This window comes from Rana temporaria, chromosome 5 (genome assembly GCF_905171775.1).
Source record: "Rana temporaria chromosome 5, aRanTem1.1, whole genome shotgun sequence".
NCBI classification, from domain to species: domain Eukaryota; kingdom Metazoa; phylum Chordata; class Amphibia; order Anura; family Ranidae; genus Rana; species Rana temporaria.
Window position 1 is genome coordinate 240,238,035 of NC_053493.1, and position 23,256 is coordinate 240,261,290.

Below are 23,256 nucleotides of genomic sequence, written 5' to 3' on the forward strand. Positions count from 1 at the left end.
TCACAGAAATTGACCGTGTGTAGCAAAAAACGTCGTTTTGTAAGACGTTTTTTCATCCACGCATGCCCAGAAGCTACTTCAATGGAAAAACGTGGTGGAACGTAACCTCACTTTGCAAGAACATTGTGAGAAAAACGATGGTGTGTAGGCAACTTCGTCTTTGAAAATTGAAGTTTCAAAAACGTAATTTTTTACTTCACAGAAAGTGTCGTTTTTTTTCATCACATAAAGTGATGGTGTGTATGCGGCATCATACCCAAAAAGACATTGCTGTAATAAAAAAGGCGCTTCAGCAAAGTATTAGTTTAAGGGTGTGCACACTTGTACAACCATATTATTATTTTTTTATTATTTTTACTTCCCTCAACCTAAAAGTATTTTGTTTGTTGCTCAACTGAGTTGTACAGTTTATAGGTCACATTAAATGTGGAAACATTTCTGAAATTATTTATTTATCTTTTTCTCATTTTTTTACATCACATAAACCTGACATTTTAACAAGAGTGTGTAGACGTTTTATATCCACTGTATGTATATGGCAGTCTTTTAAATGGCTTTTAAACCTTTGTAATAGTGTCACAGGAACAGAGATGGCATTTTTTTTTAAATGTAGGGCCTAAAATGGGTATGGTCTAACCAAGTGATGGCGAACCTTGACACTCCAGGTGTTTTGGAACTACATTTCCCATGATGCTCATGCACTGTATGCAATGTAGTGTAGTGGAGCATCATGGGAAATGTAGTTGCAAAACATCTGGGGTGCCAAGGTTCACCATCACTGGTCTAACCCTATACCTTTTGACTCCTTAGCCCAGAAAATTATATTTGCCAGGTTTAGAACAACTGTTTAGCACACTGGCTTAGAGACTTTTATATATATATATATATATATATATATATATATATATATATATATATATATATATATATACATACACACACACAGTGCTCAGCACAAAAGAGTACACCCCAACAGATTTGTCAGAGAATCTTTACTTTCCTTTTAGAATCAACATTTTCTTTGGGACACTATACTACAAAATACCCGCACAAATGTGGGCCATAGATTGCAACCAAGATTTGTTTATTTTCACACACAAGTTCATTCAAGACCACGTTGCAAAGATGAATACACCCCAATGAAAGTCTTAGGCCTTGTACACACGATAGGTTAACCAGAGGACAACGGTCTGAAGGACCATTGTCATAGGTTAACCTATGAAGCTGACTGATGGTCCGTCGTGCCTACACACCATCAGTTAAAAAAACGATCGTGTCAGAACGCGGTGACGTAAAACACAACAACATGCTGAAAAAACGAAGTTCAATGCTTCCAAGCATGCGTCGACTTGATTCTGAGCATGCGTGGATTTTTAACCGATGGCTGCGCCTACTAACGATCGTTTTTTTCCCATCGGTTAGGAATCCATAGGTTAATTTTAAAGCAAGTTGGCTTTTTTTTAACCTAAGGTTAAATAACCTATGGGGCCTACACACGATCGGTTTGGACCGATGAAAACAGTCCATCAGACCGTTGTCCTCTGGTTAACCTATTGTGTGTACGAGGCCTTAGAAGCAAAGCTGAATTTCCAAAAAATAAATACTAATTAACAAGAAATCTATTTAAGTCCAATTATTCATTAAACAGGTGTCTAGCAGACAGTTGATTATAAAAGAGCGTTACTTGGCAAAGAAATTCCCTTCCCATTTCATGCTGTCAGCAATGGCACCACATGGAAGAGAAATGTCACAAGGCCTGAGAAGGAAAATAATTTCTTTACACAAGAAAGGTGAAGGCTACAAGAAGATCAGCAAAGCTAGTCAGAATACTGTAGCAAGTCATACAAAAATTGAACAAAGATGGAACTGCAAGCATCTCACAGATGTCCAGGCCATCCACGGACGTTAACACCTCGACAGGAGCATCTTCTGATGAGAAGGGTTGAAGAAAATCACCATGCAAATTTACAGCAGTTGGCTAAAAAAATAGAAAACCAAACTGGGGTGATTGTTTCCTATGACATAATACAGCATATACTGCAGAGGAAAGGCATGCATGGGTGTCGTCTGTGAAGGAAGCCTCTTTTAAAGCTTATGCACAAAAAGCCTGCCTAGAATTTGCCAGCGCCCATGCTGAAAAAGAAGACGACTACTGTACTCTGGAGTGATGAGACCAAGATAAATGTTTTTGGAACTCATGGCTTCAAAACTGTATGGCATTGCAAAGGTGAGGAGTACAAAGAAAAATGCATGGTGCCTACAGTGAAACATGGTGGTGGTAGTGTCCTTCTGTGGAGCTGCATGAGTGCTGCTGGTGTCGGGGTGCTGCATTGCATTGATGATATCATGAATTCATAGATGTACTGCTCTATATTGAAAGAGTATATGCTACCATCACTCTGTGCCCTTGGTCGTCTTGCACTTTTCCAACATGACAATGATCCAAAACACACATCTAAGACCACTGTTGCATTTGTAAAGAAGAACAGGGTGAAAGTGATTTCGTGGCCAAGTGTGTCTCCTGATCTGAACTCAATCGAACACCTATGGGCAACACTGAAGAGACAAGTTGAGCATCACTCTCCATCCACGCTCTAAAAGAGGTTGTTCTTGAAGAATGGAAAATTATAGATGTTGCAATATATTGCCAACTTGTCCATTCCATGCCTAGAAGACTTGATGCTGTCCTTACAAATCTTGAAGGTCATATAAAATACTAAATGTAGTAGTTTTTGTTGTGGGGTGTATTCATTTTTGCATCAACTATTTTGAGTAAAACTGAGGCTTTTGTAATCTAAACGATATTATTACCCTTAATTTCATATAATGAGCTCAACAAATGTTCTTTAAGACTTTGTTTTGTAAAAAAATTGCAAATTGTTCTTGTGTTCATTGATTACAATCTTATTTTTAAAAAGGGGTGTACTCATTTATGCTGAGTACTGTATGTATGTACAGGGCCTTGCGAAAGTATTCGACCCCCTTGAACTTTGCGACCTTTTGCCACATTTCAGGCTTCAAACATAAAGATATAAAACTGTATTTTTTTTTTGAAAAATCAACAAGTGGGACACAATCATGAAGTGGAACGAAATTTATTGGATATTTCAAACTTTTTTAACAAATAAAAAACTGAAAAATTGGGCGTGCAAAATTATTCAGCCCCTTTACTTTCAGTGCAGCAAACTCTCTCCAGAAGTTCAGTGAGGGTCTCTGAATGATCCAATGTTGACCCAAATGACTAATGATGATAAATAGAATCTACCTGTGTGTAATCAAGTCTCCGTATAAATGCACCTGCACTGTGATAGTCTCAAAGGTCCGTTTAAAGCGCAGAGAGCATCATGAAGAACAAGGAACACACCAGGCAGGTCCGAGATACTGTTGTGAAGAAGTTTAAAGCCGGATTTGGATACAAAAAGATTTCCCAAGCTTTAAACATCCCAAGGAGCACTGTGCAAGCGATAATATTGAAATGGAAGGAGTATCGGACCACTGCAAATCTACGAAGACCTGGCCATCCCTCTAAACTTTCAGCTCATACAAGGAGAAGACTGATCAGAGATGCATCCAAGAGGCCCATGATCACTCTGGATGAACAGCAGAGATCTACAGCTGAGGTGGGAGACTCTGTCCATAGAAAAAAGTGTTGTTTAAAGTTTGCCACAAGCCACTGGTGCCCCATGCTTTTCACAGATGAGCGCAGGTTCATCCTGAGCATATGTGACAGACGTGAAAGCCGCGGAGAACTTTATGCTGCCTGTAACATCGTTCAGCATGGCCGGTTTGGTGGTGGGTCAGTGATGGTCTGGGGATGCATATCCATGGAGGGATGCACAGACCTCTACAGGCTACACAATGGCACCCTGACTGCCATTAGGTATCGGGATGAAATCATTGGACCCTACGCTGGTGCAGTGGGTTCTGGGTTTCTCTTGGTGCACGACAATGCCCGGCCACATGTGGCGAGAGCATGCAGCCAGTTCATGGAGGATGAAGAAATTGATACCATTGAACGGCCCCCACGCTCACCTGACCTAAATCCAAAAGAACACCTCTGGGACATTTTGTTTCGGTCCATCCGGTGCTGCCAGGTTGCACCTCAGTCTGTTCAGGAGCTCAGTGATGCTCTGGTCCAGATCTTGGAGGAAATGCCCCAGGACACCATCCGTTGTCTCAGTAGGAGCATGCCCTGATGTTGTCAGGCATGCATACAAGCACCAACTACCAACTACTGAGGACCATTTTGAGTTGTTGCAATGAGATTTCAGCAAAATGGACTAGATTGCTGCATAATATATTTCACTTTGATTTTTGGGGTGTCTTTCAATTCAGCCCTCTGTAGGTGGATAATTTTCATTTCCATCAAAGGATGTGCCATCCTTTCATTCCTAACACATTACCCAGTCCATATCAGTATCGATATCCAGCATGAGATTTTTGCCCGTTGAGATCTGATATGTTTTCAAAGTGTTCCTTTAATTTTTTTGAGCAGTGTATATAGTAAAAAGTAATGGGACGCCTGCCTTTACACACACACAGGCCCGGATTCACAAAGCACTTACGCCGACGTATCTCGAGATACGCTGTCGTAAGTACAAATGTGCGCCATCGTATCTATGCGCCGAACCAGAAACCAAGATACGCCTGAAAATAGGCTGCATCCGATCGACGTAACTTTCCTACATTGATTTTCGATTCAAATATGCAAATGAGTGAAATACGGCGATTCACGAACGTAGTTGCGCCCGGCGCATAATATACGCGGTTTGCGTAAGACTTAAGTCCGGCGTAAAGTTATTCCCCATATATGGCTAGGCGTAGGTTACATTCACGTCGTAGGCAGTGATTCGACGTATCTTAGGCAGTTGTTTCGACGTGATTCTGAGCATGCGCACTGGGATGCATCCACGGGACGGCGCATGCGCCGTACGTTATTCATATCTTTAACGCTCAATCCATCATTTACATGGGGTCACGCCTCATTTGCATGGCTCACGCCCACTTCTACTTACGACGAGTTACGACTAAGAAACCCAGCGTAGATTTGAAGTGCTTTGTGAATCCAGTGCTTGCCTCTGTGCGCTGCGTCGGCATAGCGTATATTAGATATGCTACGCCCGCATAAATATGCGCCGATGTATGTGAATCCGGGCCATAAACTTTAATGGCATCCCAGTCTTAGTCAGTAGGGTTCTAGATTGGTTCCAAACGCTTTAAAAGCCTTTATAGGTTTCCAGTTTACGTTACACAGGAGGCCTGGTGCTAGAATTATTTTTTCTTGCTATACCATTTGCGGCAATACCTCACTGTTAACATATGCATGCTCCACCTAGGTATACATTCACCTTAAAGCACGGGGGGGCAATGGTGCTTTAAAAAATATATATTTTATTATTTAAAGTTTTTTTTCTCACACTTTTTTTATTTCTTTATTTTTTATCAACTTGAACAACATATCTTGTGAGAGCATGGGCTATTAGACCCCAGACCTCTTTTCAGCCTCCAAAGCAGCCGATCAGACAAAGATCGGTCTGACTGGCGGTTTTACTGTCCTGTTATCACCCTGCTATAACTTCTTCACCTCCAAGGCTGGCCAAACGCTGACAGATTCTTTTTTCATTCAGCCTGCTGTACTGGACGGATTTAAATGTAAAAATTCTGGTCTGTTGTATGACGAGAGCCATTTCTGTACCCTCTGTCTTAGTACCTAGTACCTCCTCTATCCTAGAGATGAATGTAATTAAACATAAGATGCCCATGTAACAGGTTACTCTGTGGTTACCAACCGAGTACATACGTGTCTATACAAGTAAGTATATTGTCTCACCAGTAATGAGGGCGGTTGGGTGCAGGGGTTTTGATATGAGGGTGGTGGCTTCAATCAAGGCAGACAAATTGCTATTGCTTGCAAGTATATTGCTCCACAGGGAATAGTGGCTGTTGGGTGTAGGGGTTTTTGGTGTTCAAAAGTGGTGGCAGCTTAAAGTAGTAGTAAACCGCCAGATAAATACAAAAAAGTGTGCCTCCCAGCAGGTTTAAGTCATAATGTACTAGTATGAACCACATATGACAGACTTACCCTGGACACGGCGCTTTCATCTTTGCCCAGTCTTTCTTCTGGGTTTGTGGACTCCGGCTGTATGAATGACCAGGGCCGCAATAACGTCACTCTCACAGATGCGCATGGGAGCCCCAGCACATAGCTCTGAAGGTATGTCATGGGTATGCCATCCCTTCAGGGCGCATGAGTGAGGTCACCTACTGCATGCTGTGTAAATATTTCCTAAACTGTGCAAGTATAGGAGATATTCACTGTGCAAGTTTAAAAAGTGCACTTAATTTCCACTTTTAAATGGAAGCACACCATCCAATGGGCAGTTCCTTAAAATATGGGGATTAATACTGCGTATTACCAAAGTATAACTGCCTTTTTTGAATAGCTTTTCATCATTGCTTCCCCCACCCACCTAATTGTGACACATATATATAATAATCCATAGAGGCAAACTATAAATAGTTATACTACACAAAGCTTGCTTGCTCACAATCAAATTTCATAACTGTAATGGACCTATGAACTATTCTGAGCTCAAAGGGTTAATGGTAGAGGGACTTTTTCCACTGCTGAATGCTAATAATCCCTTTGCATAGCTAATGGACTCTCCTTTGTGTAGTAACAGCCTCCTGCCAGGTGTATGCTAACGTGATGATCTGTTAGTGTATATTGTTCTAAAGGTTAATTGAATTCTATTGAGAAAGGAATGTGCCCGGCCAGGTCATGTTAAGTAGATCTCGGTGCCGGAACGTCTAGAGACTGATTGATTCAAGGAGATCATTGTGTTTGAGTTCTGGTAATGAAGAAATGTTTATAATTAGCTCAAAGAAGGTGATTGAAGCTTCCCCACGGTGTGATGTGTGGGTGGGGACAGTTTGATTGTTCATGTGCCTTGAATACTGTATAAAATCTCAGAGTGAACCATTAAAAATCAGTCCTGCTTGACTCTGCAAACGTAGCCCGTCTCGTTTCTTGAAAGGGCGTTCGATGGGATATACCAGCGGTACCTGCATATCGCAGCTTGCCAGGGAAAAGGACGTCTCCACCGGCTGATAACCCCTCCCTACTAGGGGGTAGCCGTTACAATAACTGTTTAGGGTTTTCGAGAGAAAATTTTATTCCCAAGTTTACCAAACTATAATAAACAGGATAATGTCAAGGTGGCTGTCCACCAGCTGAAACTTCATAAAAGTTGGGCAATGCAGCAGGACAATGACCCTAAGCATCAAAGTGAATCCACCACAGACTGGCTTCAGGAAAAGAAAATGCGCTTTTTGGAGTGGCCCAGATCTGAACCCCATAGGGATGATATGAAATGACCTCAAGAGAGACATTCGCCTTAAAAATCCTACAAATGTACCTGAGCTGAAGCATTCTTGTAAAGAGGAATGATCAAAAATGCTTCCTGAACATTGAACAGGTTTTATCCAGAGCTATCGGAAGCGGTTGCTTGTAGTCGTTGCTGCTAAAGGCTGTTCGACCAGCTGCTAACCCCAAGAGTTCACTTACTTTTTCCTCCTGCACTGTAAATGTTTAATGTGTGTGTTCAGTGAGGAGACAAAAGATTAGATTTGCTTTTGTAATCAGCTTAAGCTCATTGTGTTTGTCTATTGTTGATTTTTATGAGGATCAGATCACATTTTATGGCAAGCTAATGCAGAAAACTAGATAATTCCAATGGGGGTTCACATACTTTTTCTTGCCACTGTGTATACAGGCAGGCTTTGATCTGTAATGAGTACTTAAGCAGTATCCACAGATATATTTTATGTGCATACTGACTGTGATCTTCTCTAGCTATGCTTTGCGCTATTACACGCATGTAACCACATTTTCTAATATGAATGTGTACATTCCAGGAGCACATTAGAACTTGAATTTAAAAATGGTTGTGAATTTTCTTAGTCATTCTTTTGAATATTTGGTTATAGCAATGTTATAGTAAAAAATATGACTCATATTATAGTCTTGTTTTTTTCCTGTATTGACAGGCAGCATATTCCCTGCTTCAGTTTCTCTTGTAATGTCAATTTGGTAAATAGATCCATTAAATAAAAATTGAAGTCGTCGCTATATTGACAGTGTTAAGTATAGAACTTAAAATAAAGCCGTAACGTGAAAGTGTTTACATTATTAAAACTCTTTAAAACCTACCCACAATCCTTTTCACTTTGATCTTGTTAGTAGAGAAATGTCTCAGAGGTAACCCCAGGCGTGAAAAATAGCGTGTGTCTGATGTGTAAGTGCCTGCATGACTAGAACTACATGGGAATTGAGCAAAAGTGTTGGAACCTGACAACACAGAGGTTTAATATGTTTTTAGATTACCAAGGGACAACTACAGTAATACGTACTATATCAAATAAGGCCAGGTTCACATCCATGTGTTCTTTTTTTTTTTCTGTTTTATCATCCATTTTTTAACGTGTCATGTGCATTTTCATGCATTTCCCTTATTATGTTGAGAATAACACAAAAATCAGACATGCCTCATTTTTACCAATGCAGTGTACAGATGTGAACTGCCTCATTGTATTTTTGTGTGTTCCAAAATGCACATAAAACCACAAATGTATACACAAAGCTTGAAGCTTTCACTCATGTACAAATGATATACTTGAATATAGCCACATTTTCAGCATATTATTCTGTATATAATGATTGAGGCTAACCTTGATATGCACGAGAAGGGGGTTATGGAGGTGTAATGTGACATTGGGTAAAACAAAGATTTTAAGCATTGATTTTATTTCCATCGCTTACTACCAAATTCTGCAATAATCAAGTGAAATATTAGGTGAGAGACTGCTATTCAATTGAGGGCATCAATATTTCTAGTATATATTGCATTGCAGGAATAAGGGTACTTTTTGGGCAGTATTTAAAGTGTAAGTAAACCCCCCTATTGTTTTCTGCCAAGGAAGCTGCTTTCTTTGCCTCTGTTTAATCTGCAGCTTTAATGATGCTGCACATGTGATCAGTTATGACACCAGCCATTGGATGGTTTCACAGTTTGGTTGAGAGCACAACCAATGAGATTTTTACATTTCCGGCACGTGCCGGAAATGAAACTGTTTTATGGATGGGTTTACTTCCGCTTAAACCTCATCAGATTCCTAAAACATAACAGTAAACCTTGTTTTGCTTTCTTTTGGTCTGTTAAATATATAATTAAAACCATTCTACTCTTCTACTCATACAGTACAAAAAACCCTTATGGTACATTTTAGGATGTACCACTCTATTCTCCTTTCTTTACCTATTATCTTTCTTAATAGTAAATTACAGTTTTTTTCCCCATCCCTCTCTCTGGCTGTCTTTCTTGTTCTTTCTCTTATTCTTTCTATCCCTTTTTCTTTGTGCCTCCCCCTCTTTTCCTCTCCCTTCAATGTATTCTCTATTTTTATTCCGTCTCTTACTCCTTGGTGGGGGAGGATGGGATGAGTGGCAGTGCTGGTGAGGAGTTGAGATGAGTGGCAGAGCTGGTGGGGGGTGGGATCAGTGGCAGTGTTCGGGGGGTAGTTCTGATCAGCCAACTTAGGTGGTCTTAATCAAGGGCATCTGCTGATTTGAGAACTGTAGTGGGGACTTTTAATGGCAACTGGCAACTATAATCACAGGTAGTGTTACTCACTGTGTCTCCGACTTTGTAGTGTCTCGCAGCAGTGACACCTATGCCAAAATCAGGAGGTAGGGTCTCCTCCAGCACCTCCCACTTCACATTCCTCACCAGTCAGCTGACCTCTATTCTCTGCCCCCTAGCCATGCCGTGAACTGAATGGGCAGCTGAGAAAAGGCTGGGAGAGCTGTGCTGGCTTCAGGAACAGTCCAGGATTTGGTGACCCCCTGGCAAATCGTCATTCGACCTCCGAGGGGTCCCGACCCCAGGTTGAGAACCACTGAAGTAGGCAGAGCTGATACAATTCTTAGGATTTCAAAGCTCCGTAGACACTGGGTCAAATATTTGGTGTACGGAAAGTTTTATTTTTTTGGATGCCTCAAATAATAGTTTAATTTAAAGGGTTTGAATTGATAGATGCAACTAGTTCAGGAATTGTGTGATGAAAAAAAAGCCCATGTGTGACTTGCAATCTGCGCTAAATAAATAGTGATAGAGAAAATGGGTTTGTTGGTATTGGCGGAGTAAATGTGCAGTAGTAGCCAGGATAATGATGGTGCAAGTCACATTCTACTATAGGCCAAATAAGCTAGATGCTAATGGTTTTTGGTAGTGGCATGGTTTTGCTTCCTCATGTCAGACCCTTCAGCAAAGAGAACTGTAGTGAGATCACCAAATCTCGCTAGTCACTAGCAGTCAGAGGCAGCAGCTCCTCAAATCTTCTTTTGCAGATAAACAGCTAGGAGTGCCTAGAGACACTTTTACCAGGAAGTTCACTGTTACATTTCTGAGGAATTCCAGACAAAAGTTAGATTGTTCAGGGTACGGCTCAAGCACACCTATCATTTCTAAATATTTCTTTTAACGTAGCAAATCTTCACTTTTTGAGCTCAGTTCCAGTTAAAGTAAATCAAACAGCCTTTTTTTTTTAAATAAAATAAAATTTTCTAAATGTTTCATTCCTTTTGTATCTCAGTGCTGCTGACCTCCTGCAGCCTTTTTTGGGGGGTGTAGACAGATGGTTGTTACATCTTAACAGGAAGTGTCTGTACAAGTACCAGGTTTTCTTTTAATGAAAGTTGCAGATTTTAAAAGATCATTTTGAAATCACATTGAGATATTAGAGACCGAATGTAGGACTAATTAGGCTAGCAAATCTCACGTAATCTCTGGATGGGAGAATGTGGAAAGTCTATGCTGTGAACTTTGTGATCTATAGTTGAAATTTAGGATTTGTCACTACAAAGGGACCAGTTGCATCAATTCACCAGTGAGGCAGTGTAACATGTCCTCCAAATCTGTAATGGCCTGAATTAATGTTGTGATGCCCACTCTGAGTTTGGTCCTGTTCAATGATTTTTGTTATGCATTGTGAACATCGGTATAACCATAACAACTACAGCATAAATTGTAGCTCACAGTTGTTGTTCCAAGAGATGGCCTTTAAGGCCTCATTCATTGTCACAGCACCTGTCGGCTGAAGCCACAAAAAAAAGTTGTGTCATTATGCAAAGAAAGGGGTATTGTCCCCAGAGCGTATATCTCTTTGTGCCTGTGTTTCAATAAACAGTTGATGTTTTGCGCCATCCTAGACTATGTCTCAACAATGATTGGGTGAGCTAAGGAATCCTGGATCGTGCTGTACCGGGCAAGGGAAGCTAATACGGCGGACATACTCTTCTTGAGTACGGGGTCCGTCACAGTGCCATAATGCATTCTCTGCATTTAGGGAAAAAATGTCCTAGTAGTTTTTTTTTCCTTCATTGCATACGTGTTTGTATATAATATGATGTTTTAGCACGCAACTAACATTTTTGTGTGCCTGTTTTCAGGGGTAAGAAACTATTTGAAGGAGGCGTTGGTGAACATCATTGCTGTACATGCAGAGGTAGGTTTGCTAAGCTCTTTATGGCATTCGCTATTTCCTGTTTAACACTTAACCACTTAAGACCCGGACCATTACGCAGGTAAAGGACCCGGCCAGTTTTTGCGATTCGGCACTGCGTCGCTTTAACTGACAATTGCACAGTCGTTTTTCCCACAAATAGAGCTTTCTTTTGGTGGTATTTGATCACCTCTGCGGTTTTTATTTTTTGCGCTATAAACAAAAATAAAGCGACAATTTTGAAAAAAAAACATTATTTTTTACTTTTTGCTATAATAAATACCCCCAAAAAAGTTATGAAAAAAAAAATTCTCAGTTTAGGCCGATACGTATTCTTGTACATATTTTTGGTAAAAAAAGAATTGCAATAAGCGTTTAACGATTGGTTTGCGCAAAATTTATAGCATTTACCACGTGCAGAGTGCAAGATGAGCCCTTTGCGATAATAAGAAAAAGAGTTGAGACAAACAATAGACTGAAAAGAGAAAGGAAAGAAGGAATGAGAAAAAAATAGGGAGGGGGGTCCATGTCTCCCAAAAGCCAGGTAGTGAATGTCGGCCCGACAGCAAGGAAAAGTCTATCCCTCAGGAGGCTTGAAAGATTGATCAAATTTAGGAGGCAAAAATTTATCAACCCAAGGTTGCCAGACTTTAAGGGTTTTTGACAAACGGTCAAGTAGGGTAGCTTACATTTTACTGCGAATCATGCAATATACATTGAATTTTCAACAAGTTGTCTCTATCTCCAGTTTAAATGTGTTGTCGTTGGCTGCTCACGTGCCTAGAATACTGCAAAATAGTCACTATAAATTAAAAATACTTGTTAAACCTTGTCAGCTTGTGGCCAGCCTCGGTCACTTCTGAGCTAACTTATTAAGGGAGCCTTGTATGTTTATTTTCTGTAGTGCAGTGCGAGGCCTCCCTGTGCCATTCTCTGCACCCTAGCAGAGAAAGATAAGATACAAGGCTCAAAGCATAGAACGTACAGCCAATGAAATGTACATAATGAAATGCAGCTTCACTGCATTTATGGCTGTATGTATTTCAGTGGATGGTTTATGAAGACTTTATAATAAAGCTTTATGATTGCTGTTGAATCTAATCTGACTCTGCAGTCTCATAATGGCCTCGTTTTGGCAGTGCCGGGGTGCCACAAAAGCTCTGCATGTCAATAGGACACTCATACTAACTGAAATTCGCACCAATTTAATCCTGTTCATGTAACCGGAATCTTTAGGAGGAAAGGTAAATATTTTCCACTGTTGTTTATTTCTAGGTATTCTCAATTTCCAAAGAACTTGTCCCCAGAGTAATGTCTAGAATCGTGGAAGCAGTGGGGGAAGAGCTCAGCAGGCTCATGCAGTGTGTGTCATCCTTCAGCAGGAACGGAGCATTGCAGGTGCGTCCATATTCTCAACACCTCATTTCCACTATTTGACTTATATTCTGTATATGAAGGTAGGTACATGTCCTGCTTTATGTGTTAGTGTAACATCTCTCTGATGTCTGTTACGTATAGTTATTATTATTTGTGTTATTATTATTTGTGCCTAAATTATCTACTGGTTTCCCATATACGTATAGTTACAGCATATCATACAGCACGTTATCGAGTGTATATGTCCACTAATAACATCAGCCCCTTCCACAAAGAGCTTACAGCTCATATTCCTGGCACTCCTACACATTGTAGGATGGAAGGCAGTGAGCCAGGCAGTAGGTGATTGCAGTGGAGGAGGAGGAGAATCTTGCGCCTAGTGGAAACAGGAGAAATCCTAATTGGATCTGAACCCTCATTGCTCAGTTCTGATAGCTAGTAGTCCTATTCCTTGTATTTGGACAGCCGCACTCCGAAAAATCTTTGTTGCCTTTAATAGTAAAACAGGATAAAAAACTACAAACCAAGGCAAAAATAAGACTCATAACTGACGCTTTTCACGCTAATACTTGGTGCTTAAAGCGGGGGTTCACCCTATTAAAAAAAAATTTTTTTTTTTTTTTATTCTATCATAAAATTATGCATCGTAGCGCGAGCTACAGTATGCCGGTCTTACATTTTTTATCCCCGTACTCACTGTTTAATCCTACCTAGACGATTCCGACTGCCCACGGGGAATGGGCGTTCCAATTCAGACGGAAAGTGATTGACGGCCGGCTCTGGCGCGTCACGCTTCTCCGGAAATAGGCGAAATAGGCTTGGCTCTTCACGGCGCCTGCGCATAGCCTGTGCGCAGGCGCCGTGAAGAGCCGAGACCTACTCTGGCTGTCTTCGGGGAGCGTGACGTGCCAGAGTCGGCCGTCAATCACCCTCCCTCTTGCTAGGAACGCCCATTCCCCGCGGCAGACGGAATCGTCTATGTACGATTAAACAGTGAGTACGGGGTTAAAAAATGTAAGACCGGCATACTGTAGCTCGCGCTACGATGCCGAATTGTATGCTGAAATGTTGTTCAGCAGGGTGAACCACCGCTTTAATCAGCTATGATTAAGCACTAAGTATTGGTGTGAAACACATCAGCTGTGTGTCCTATTTTTGCTGTGGCTTGTGGTTCTTTTTATCCTGTTTTACTATTAAAGGCAACAAAGATTTTTTGGAGTGCGGCTGTCCAAATACATTTCTTTATTCTTTGCTATACGCATTGCCAGCACCCGTGACTTCTGAGAGGAGGTAATAACCAAGCAGACCCACCTGGAGCGGTAACTCCCTTTACCAGTCCTATTCCTTGGGTGGGTGACTTCTTTTTTTTTTATATAATCTTTATTTTTCAAAAGAAGTTTTTGCAGGAGAAAAACAGACATACATATAAACGGCCAACATGGCCTGGCAAATGGAATATAACAATCACGTTGCATGGCAATACTGATCCTGTCTCGGGCAGTTAAGTAAAACATTGTGGCAAACAATACCTCTAGGGCATGCCCATATCTGGAAGCGCAGCCGGGGGAATGGTAAGCATCATTTATAGTGCACATTATAAACCTATTCCATCATGGGTCCCCCCACTTGCGCCACCCAGGCACACCCCAGTGGGAGGCAGCACCCTCCACTTAATCAAAGATGGACAAGACCGGCCTTCGAGAGTCAAACCCTCGTGCAATGTGGGAACGGGGAAAAGGGGAACACAAAAATGGATCTAACAGATAAAGGAAGAGGTTGGGGGGGGGGGGTAGTACCTGGTACGCATGCATCGTAAAAAAGACAAAATACAAAAGGAAATTGACACCGAGATGTCTCCATCATGGCTCTAACAGCCCATTTCAGCTTCAGGACCAACGGGTGTATCCCTCTTTCTAACGCCGGGCCCCCTACCAGAGGAAATCACCCCCTGGGGGGGCCCAGGCCCAGGCAGCTCTTCAGGCCCCACATAATGTATCCACGTCGCCCATATCAGGTAGAACTTGTCATAGTTATCTTTGCACTGCGCCATCCACTTCTCAGCCTCCATAATTTTGTTCACCATAGACACCCACTCAGGGCGGGTCGGTATCCGAGGCGTCTTCCAGTGTACTGGAATCAGCCGTCTGGCCGCGTTAAGTAGATGAGGCAGTGCAGACTTGCGATATTGACTAACTGGAACAGTAGGGAAGTGGAGCAGGGACTCCAATGGAGAGTCTGGCAACTCCACACCCAAAATCAGCTTGATCTGGGCATGGACTTCTTGCCAGAAGGGGCGCAGCCTGGGGCACTCCCACCAAATATGTAGGAAAGTACCCCGTTCGCCACATCCCCGCCAGCACGCATCTGGAAGGGAAGGGTATATCTGGGTAAGTCTGGTCGGCACCCTATACCATCTGGTAAGCACTTTATAGCTATTCTCTTGCATCCTCGTGTCAACCGTGCTCGAATGTGTGAGTCCATACATGTGGTCTAGCTGTGGCTTGGTAAAAGTGTGCTGCAGGTCTCTCTCCCACTCCCGTATGAACCTTGGCTTCCCGTCCTCGCGCAGGGAATATATGAGGGCATACAACACTGAAATGGCATGGGGGATAGCTTCCTGGGACATACAGAGACGTTCAAAGGGGGATGCCCGTGAGGGCGACCTGACCCCCTGGGGCAAGGTGGTGAGGAAATGACTGAGTTGCCGGTAGCGCCACTCGTCCATCAGGAAGGGACCGTACTGCTCCCTCAGTGCAGCCAGGGTCAGCAAACCCTGGTCTTGGACAAATCTCCCACACCTGGACTCCCCATCCGCCGCCCACGTCCGGAAAAAGGACGGGTGTTCCCCTGGAGTGAACCAGGGGAAGCCCCCCAGAGGTGCCAGCGGGGATGTCGGCAAAGCAAGCCCCCCCGATTTATTCAGAGCATCCCAGATCGCCAGGGCATGGACAGCGAAGGGAGAGACCAGCGTCGACAAACCCCTATGTTCCCCAGGCACCCATGGGGCGTGGGACAGATTGCGCCCCGCCAGAAACTTGTCTAGGGGCACCCACATTTTATGTTGCACATTGTGATACCAGTCCAAGATGCGCTGTAGGGCTATTGCTTCGTAATATCTTCGCACCACCGGGACACCCAACCCACCCGCGGACTTAGGACGTTGCAACATGCGGAGAGCTAGCCGGGGGCATTTCCCGCTCCAGATGTACTGGATGAAAAGGCTGTTGAGGCTTGAGAAGAAGGCCCTGGGCAAGGCAATCGGAACCATCTGCAGGAAAAATAAAATTCTGGGGAGTACATTCATTTTCAGCACACTGACCCGGCCCATCCATGAGAAGGCCGCCTTATCCCACCTCTTTAGGTCCACTCTAATGGTCGAGAGCAGCGGCGCGTAGTTACACTCGTACAGCTGAGCACAGTGCGCTGGGAGTTGAATCCCTAGGTACTTCAGGGAGGACTGGCACCATGTAAACGAAAAAGCGGATTGCAGCTGCGTGCGCAGTCCCGGGGGGATATTTAGTGACAGGATCTCCGACTTGGCGTAATTTATTTTAAAATTTGATAAGAGGTGGAACTCCGCCAGCTCCGCCATAATGTTGGGCAGGGAGACCAGGGGTTCAGACACATAGAATAGCACATCGTCCGCATAGGCGGACAGCTTATGCTCCTTCGGGCCCACCGTAAAACCCTTGATATTGTTATTGAGGCGTATCCGGCTGAGCAACGGTTCTAACGTTAAGGCGAACACGAGGGGTGACAACGGGCATCCCTGTCGTGTCCCGTTGCAAATCGGAAAGGGGTCAGATAGCAGTCCATTCACCTTAACCCTGGCAGATGGAGAGCTATACAGGGAAGCGATCCAGGCCAGCATATTAGGGCCTAAGCCAAGCTTGGTCAAAACTATCTTCATATATGTCCAGTCCACCCTGTCAAATGCCTTCTCAGCATCAGTGGAAGGCAAAAGACACGGCTGGAAGGCTGCCTGTGATTCTACCCAATGTATCAGTTGGAGCGCCCTGTTCGCGTTGTCCCTCGCCTCCCTGCCCATAATAAAGCCAGTTTGGTCCGGGTGTACAACAGATGGTAGCACCGGTTTAAGCCTACTGGCCAGTATTTTGGCCAATATCTTAACGTCGGTGTTCAGGAGTGAGATAGGCCTATAACTGCCCGGTAAGGAGTGATCTTTCCCCTCCTTTGGCAGGACCGAAATATGGGCCATCAGTGCCTCAGGGGGCATAGCAGTGCCAGAGGCCAGCGCCGTAAAATACTTGCACATAGGCCCCGATAATTCCTCAACATATTTTTTGTAATATGCGTTGGTATAGCCATCCGGGCCAGGGCTTTTCCCATTAGGGAGGTCTTTCACCACCGCCCGAATCTCTGCGACAGTAATAGGGGTGTCAAGTTGTTTGCCTATTGAGGCTTCTAGCTGTGGAAACTGCGCCTCCGCCAAATATTGGTGTATACGAGCGACCCGCTGCGGTTCGGAAACGCCGGGTAACGTGTCTGGGAGGTGGTATAGCTGAGCATAGAAATCCCGAAACGCTGCCGCTATCTTAGAGGAGTGCATCACAGGCGCGCCCGCCGCGGATTTTAGTTTGTGTACATGTCCTGCGTCTCGTTGGCCCCTAAGGGCCCTAGCCAGCATCCTCCCGCATTTATTGCCGAACTCGTAAAACTTGTGGGTCAGATATCGCAGCCGCGCCCTGATCTTGGAATCCAGTAAGTCAGCCAGGCTCTGTCGAAGGGAGGCCAGCTCCCCCGCCAGCGCCGGGGTGATCTTTTTCTTGTGTGTAAGCTCTGCTGCGCGGAGTTTAGCCAGCAGGGTCTGCAGTTCACCCTCCCTGATTTTCTTCAGCCTAGCTCCCTGCGAGATCAGCTCTCCCCGCACCACCGCCTTGTGGCCCTCCCAGATGGACCCCATACCCACCTCGCCAACTGTATTCTCCGTGAAATACAGGGAGATAGTATCTGATACCTGTTTCTGAGCAACCACATCATCCAGGATGCCGTCATTCAAGCGCCACGACCATGTCCGTGCCTCCACCGAAAGGGGACGCAGGGAGATGGACACAGGCGCGTGGTCAGAAATGGTAATGGAACCAATGGAGGCCCCGGCTAAGGAGTCTAGGGAGAACTGATCCATCAATAGAAGGTCAATGCGAGTGTACACCTCGTGTGTGGCCGAGAAGTAGCTATAGTCCCTGTCTGTTGGGCGAAGCAATCTCCAACAGTCCACCAGGTGGTGGGTCTGCAGAGTCTTCCGAAAACGCTTCAAAAAGGCAAATGAATGCCCCGAGCGGCCGGAGGAGGTGTCAGCAAGGGGGTCCGGGCAGACGTTGAAGTCTCCGCCCAGGATGAGATGACCATCCCGGAAGGCAGACAACGACTCCAGCACCGAGTTCAAAAAGGCTATCTGGCCGCTGTTTGGAGCGTAAAGCGTGGCGAGGGTATATTTACGGCCGGAAATGGTGCCCTTGACAAAAGCAAAGCGACCATTAGGGTCCAGTTTTTGATCCTCAACAATGAAGGGGCAATTTTTATGTATGGCTATAGCCACCCCCCCCGATTTGGCTCGGGAGGAGTTGCTAAGGAACCACAGTGGGTAAAGGTGAATGGGAAGGCGGGGGACCGAGTCAGTGCGGAAATGCGTCTCCTGTAAAAAAAGAACATGAGCCCCCATGCGTTTCATCTCAAGCCACAACTTACTGCGTTTCATCGGTGAGCCCAGACCCCGGACATTGTAGGATACGACCTTCACATCAGCCATCGCAGTTGAACCTGGAGAGGGGGCGCCCGACCGCCAATGGGAAGTGGGAGGGACCGCTCACACAACCCTGCCAGCAGACAGGAGCACACAGAACTCACGAAGCCTCGAGGGAGCCTAAGAAATAGAGCACGGTTAGAACAGATGCTTGGTACCAGAAACACAAGGGATGAGAGGGGTACATAAAGAGAACAATCAACATAAAACAAACAGTGTAACAACAAAAAAAAAACCACAAGGCCCAACGGGCCTGGCATAGTGCAGTAGAACCGCCGGTCGGGGACCCCCCCCCGCCTCCTGGAGGAGAGGCGGCGGGGGCCAGCGAGCGGAGGTTGTCCCCAAAAAGGGAGCATGACTCCAAGGGAGTCGGCCTATTGGGGGGTTAGTGACGAGGCACAGAGAGCGAGTCCGTCCAGCGACCCGCGGGTGTTTTGTTTTAAAACAGCGTCTACCCCTGAGCCCAGGGGAGACTATTGCAACGGCAATCACAGTCAGGGGGGAATATTATTCAGCAATGTCAGCCTTCAAAAAGGGAAATAAATGAAGAAGCAAAGGCAGTTCAGGTGCTGGGGACAGCAGAGACCCCAGTTCAGGTCTCCCCCTGAGGGGAGTGAGGAAGTGGTGTGTGGCCGGGTGGGCCTCTCCTGGGGCCACGGCGGCGCTTGCGGCGGCGGGCAGGGAGCCACTGTCCAGGGCGATTAGGTAGAGGTATGTCCAGAGACTGCCGCCAATCTGGGATATCAACATGAGGTAACCCCAGGGAATCCAGGAATCGGGGTATGTCATCTGTAGTACGAAGGGTATGCGTCAGGCCATCCTTAGTGACAGACAGGCTAAATGGAAAGCCCCAGCGGTAAGTCAGTTGGGCAGCCTGGAGAGCCCCCAGAAGGGGCTTGAGCGCCCGGCGCTGCATCAGAGTGCGTCTGGACAGGTCCGGAAAGAAAGTAAGCTGTGCACCGTCAAAGTCTACATGCCTGACCCCCCTGACTTGAGCCATAATGCGTTCTTTAAGGGAATACTTGTGCAGCTTACAAATAATGTCCCGAGGCTTGTCTGGGTCCTCAGAGGGGGGGCGCAGGGCACGGTGCGCACGATCTATCTCAATATAGTCCGGTGCTTGTCGGCCTAAGATTTGTTTAAAGACCCCCTGCAGGGTGGGGATAATCTCCCTCGGGCCTGTCGCTTCAGGCAAGCCTCTAATGCGTATATTCACTCTGCGGCTTCTGTTTTCAAAATCATCCATTTGGTCAAGCAGGGCCTCAAGTCTGCGGTCCTGCCTCTTGCAATGTTCAGTGAGTGCCTGTAAGGCTGGGGTGGTTTCTTCCCATTGATTTTCCAGGGTCTCTACCCTGCCTCCCAAATGAGCAGTATCCACCTGCAGATCTGTTATATCTTGTCTCAGGGCCTTCTCTACTGTATGAGCAAATCGCTCCAGGTCAGCCTTAGTGGGGAGAGAAACTATATGGGAGCGGATGTCCTTGTCCTCCCAGGGGTCCACGCCATTCCCATGCTCCTCAATGCTTTCGGAGCTGGAGGCGGAAGGAGAGTGAGGCTGTGTAGAAGCCTGCATATGTGGGGAGGCTATAGGAGAAGCAGGCCTGGAAGCACGAGGGCCGGGCGCCATCTTGGCTGTACTTGCCATGTCACTGCAGGCTCCAAAGAAGGCTTCCAGCGATCCGGTCCGTCCCCGGGCTGCACGCTGAGGCTGCGGTGAGGGCTTGCGCTTAGGAGGCATCGGTCAGCGTCGAAATCCCCCCCGGGAAACCGCCGTGTGAGTCGGTAAGAGCGCGGGTCGCACGGAGCTCAGAGAGAGCACGTCCTCACTCGCTCATGCCGCGGCCACGCCCGGGTGGGTGACTTCTAAGGACACTGGTGGTTCTACTGACACTGGCACACCCATTTTCCCTGTTCTTACTGCAGCTACAATAAGCTAGGTGACCCTCCCAAACTGTGTTTCCCATTGAGAAGCCATTGCTGGACTTTCTGAGTGGACCAACATCCTTTGTACAGGAATAGCTTTGGAGGCTTCAAATATTGTAGAAATATTATAATCAATTAATCTGTGGGCTAGTGATCGCTGCTTATTATTCCCTTTTTTCTTTTCTTCACTGGTTCCTAGAAGTGTACATGCCTTGGTGCTGTGGACTTGATTATCCGCCAGCAATTGCCAACCGTATGCTTAAAATATTAAATACTAAAACAGTAAAAAGTGTAACTTGACATTTATCATCATTCAAATTGTTTTCCTCATCAGGCACGCCTTGAAATTTGCTCACTGAGAGACGCAGTAGCTATTTATCTGACAAATGACAGCAGGTAAGTACGTGTCCTTGTGTTAGATATACAGTATGTACAGGTAACCAAGAACTACTGGTCTCTTTGGTGTACACCTTGCAAAAAACTGAAAACAGGTCGATAAGCCAGTGATAAATATCAGAAGTAAAGATGAGCAAACAGTTTACATTCCCCCAACAGACTGGTGAATATTAAGGCATTTGCTTCGTGCTGACTCTAAACTCATGTATAACAATATATTATACAGATATTTATAAGCATAGAGTGTCTAATACAGATTTGCGGTATATGTTGCGATTTTCATGTGTGGATGTTCCTATATACAGGAAAATCTGTGCCAGCAGAACGTTAGGTTGAGTGTTAAGGTAGCTATTAGTCAGGTAATTACTTTTCTGGCTCTTCAGGATTTAGTGGCACTCCAACTCGTATTGATCCTTAAGCCCCATACACACTATTAGATTTTCTGTTATAGGGAACGACGATCAGTGACGTCACACGTCCAGCCATGCCTCCCTACAGTAAGATTCACTGCCTTAGGGCACACTTAACCCCTTAGCGCCCCCTAGTGGTTAACCCCTTCACTGCCATTGTCATTTTCACAGTAATCAGTACATTTTTATAGCACTTTTCGTTGTGAAAATGACAATGGTCCCAAAAATGTGTCAAAAGTGTCCGATGTGTCCGCCATAATGTCGCAGTCCCAAAAAAATCGCTGATCGCCGACATTGCTAGTAAAAAAAATTTTTTTTTTAATAAAAATGCCATAATACTATGCCCTATTTTGTAATTGCTATGGGCTAGATTCAGGTAGGGGGACGTAATTTTGTGCGGGCGTAGCGTATCCTATTTACGCTACGCCTCCGCAACTTAGACGGTCAAGTGCAGTATTCACAAAGCACTTGCTCCGTAAGTTGCGGCGGCGTAGCGTAAATCAGCCGGCGTAAGTGTGCCAAATTCAAATTGAGAAGAGGTGGGCGTGTTTTATGTAAATAAAACATGACCCCCACGTAAATGACGTCTTTAACGAACGGCGCATGCGCCGTTTGTGAAAGAATCCCAGTGTGCATGCTTGAAATTCCGCCGCAAATCGTCAATGCTTTCGACGTGGACGTAATTTACGCAAAGCCCTATTCAGGAACGACTTACGCAAATGACGTAAAAATTTCAAAATTCGACGCGGGAACGACGTCCATACTTAACATTGGCTGCTCCTCATATAGCAGGAGCAACGTTACGACGAAAAAAGCCTTACGCAAACGACGTAAAAAAATCCGCCGGGCGCACGTACGTTTGTAAATAGACGTATCTAGGTCATTTGCATATTCTTAGCCGAAAACGACGGAAGCGCCACCTAGCGGCCAGCATAAATATGCACCCTAAGATACGACGACGTAAGAGACTTACGCCAGTCGGATCTTAGCCTAATTTCGGCGTATCTTGCTTTCTGAATACAGAAAGTAGATGCGCCGGTGTAGCTTTGAATTTACGCGGCGTATCTATAGATACGCTGGCGTAAATTCTTGCTGAATCTAGCCCTATAACTTTCGCGCAATCCAATTAATAAATGCTTATTGTGATTTTTTCTTTTTTTTTACCAAAAATATGTAGAAGAATACGTATCGGCCTAAACTGAGGAAAAAAAAGTGTTTTTATATATTTTTGGGGGATATTTATTATAGCAAAAAGTTAAAAATATATATTTTTTTTTTTTTTAAATTGTCGCTTTATTTTTGTTTATAGCGCAAAAAATTAAAACCGCAGAGGTGATCAAATACCACCAAAAGAAAGCTCTATTTGTGGGGAAAAAAAGGATGCCATTTTTTTTTGGGAGCCACGTCGCACGACCGCGCAATTGTCAGTTAAAGCGACGCAGTGCCGAATCGCAAAAAGGGGCCAGGTCCTTTACCTGCATAATGGTCCGGGTCTTAAGTGGTTAAAGCTCTCTGAATGTCAGTCAAAGCTCCTGTCACTAAATAAAATGGTTAGCTTACAGTTCTTTTTTTGTTGTGTTTATGGTGAGCATTGCTTCTGAGCATGCGTGTTTGTACTTTGGAGTTTTGTCCGAAGGACTTGTGTACACACGATCGGATAATCCAACAACACACATATGTTGGCGGACAATTTTAAAGCATGCTATCCCACATTTGTCTGCGGAAAATCCAACAACAGTTGTCCGATGGAGAATACAAACGGTGGGATTTTTCGACAACAGCCTGTCATCCCACAATTCCCATCGGAAAATCCAATCTTGTGTA

General features: G+C 44.7%; 1 protein-coding gene across 1 annotated transcript in view; it reads left to right on the forward strand.

The window, feature by feature from the left end:
- EXOC2 (exocyst complex component 2) overlaps nt 1-23,256 on the forward strand; it is a 308,760-nt gene that overhangs the window by 277,343 nt on the left and 8,161 nt on the right. The window contains exons 23-25 of the mRNA XM_040353634.1: nt 11,510-11,565; nt 12,838-12,960; nt 20,961-21,022. Of these exons, the coding sequence (XP_040209568.1) occupies nt 11,510-11,565; nt 12,838-12,960; nt 20,961-21,022 (241 nt within the window). The remainder of the gene's footprint in view (nt 1-11,509; nt 11,566-12,837; nt 12,961-20,960; nt 21,023-23,256) is intronic.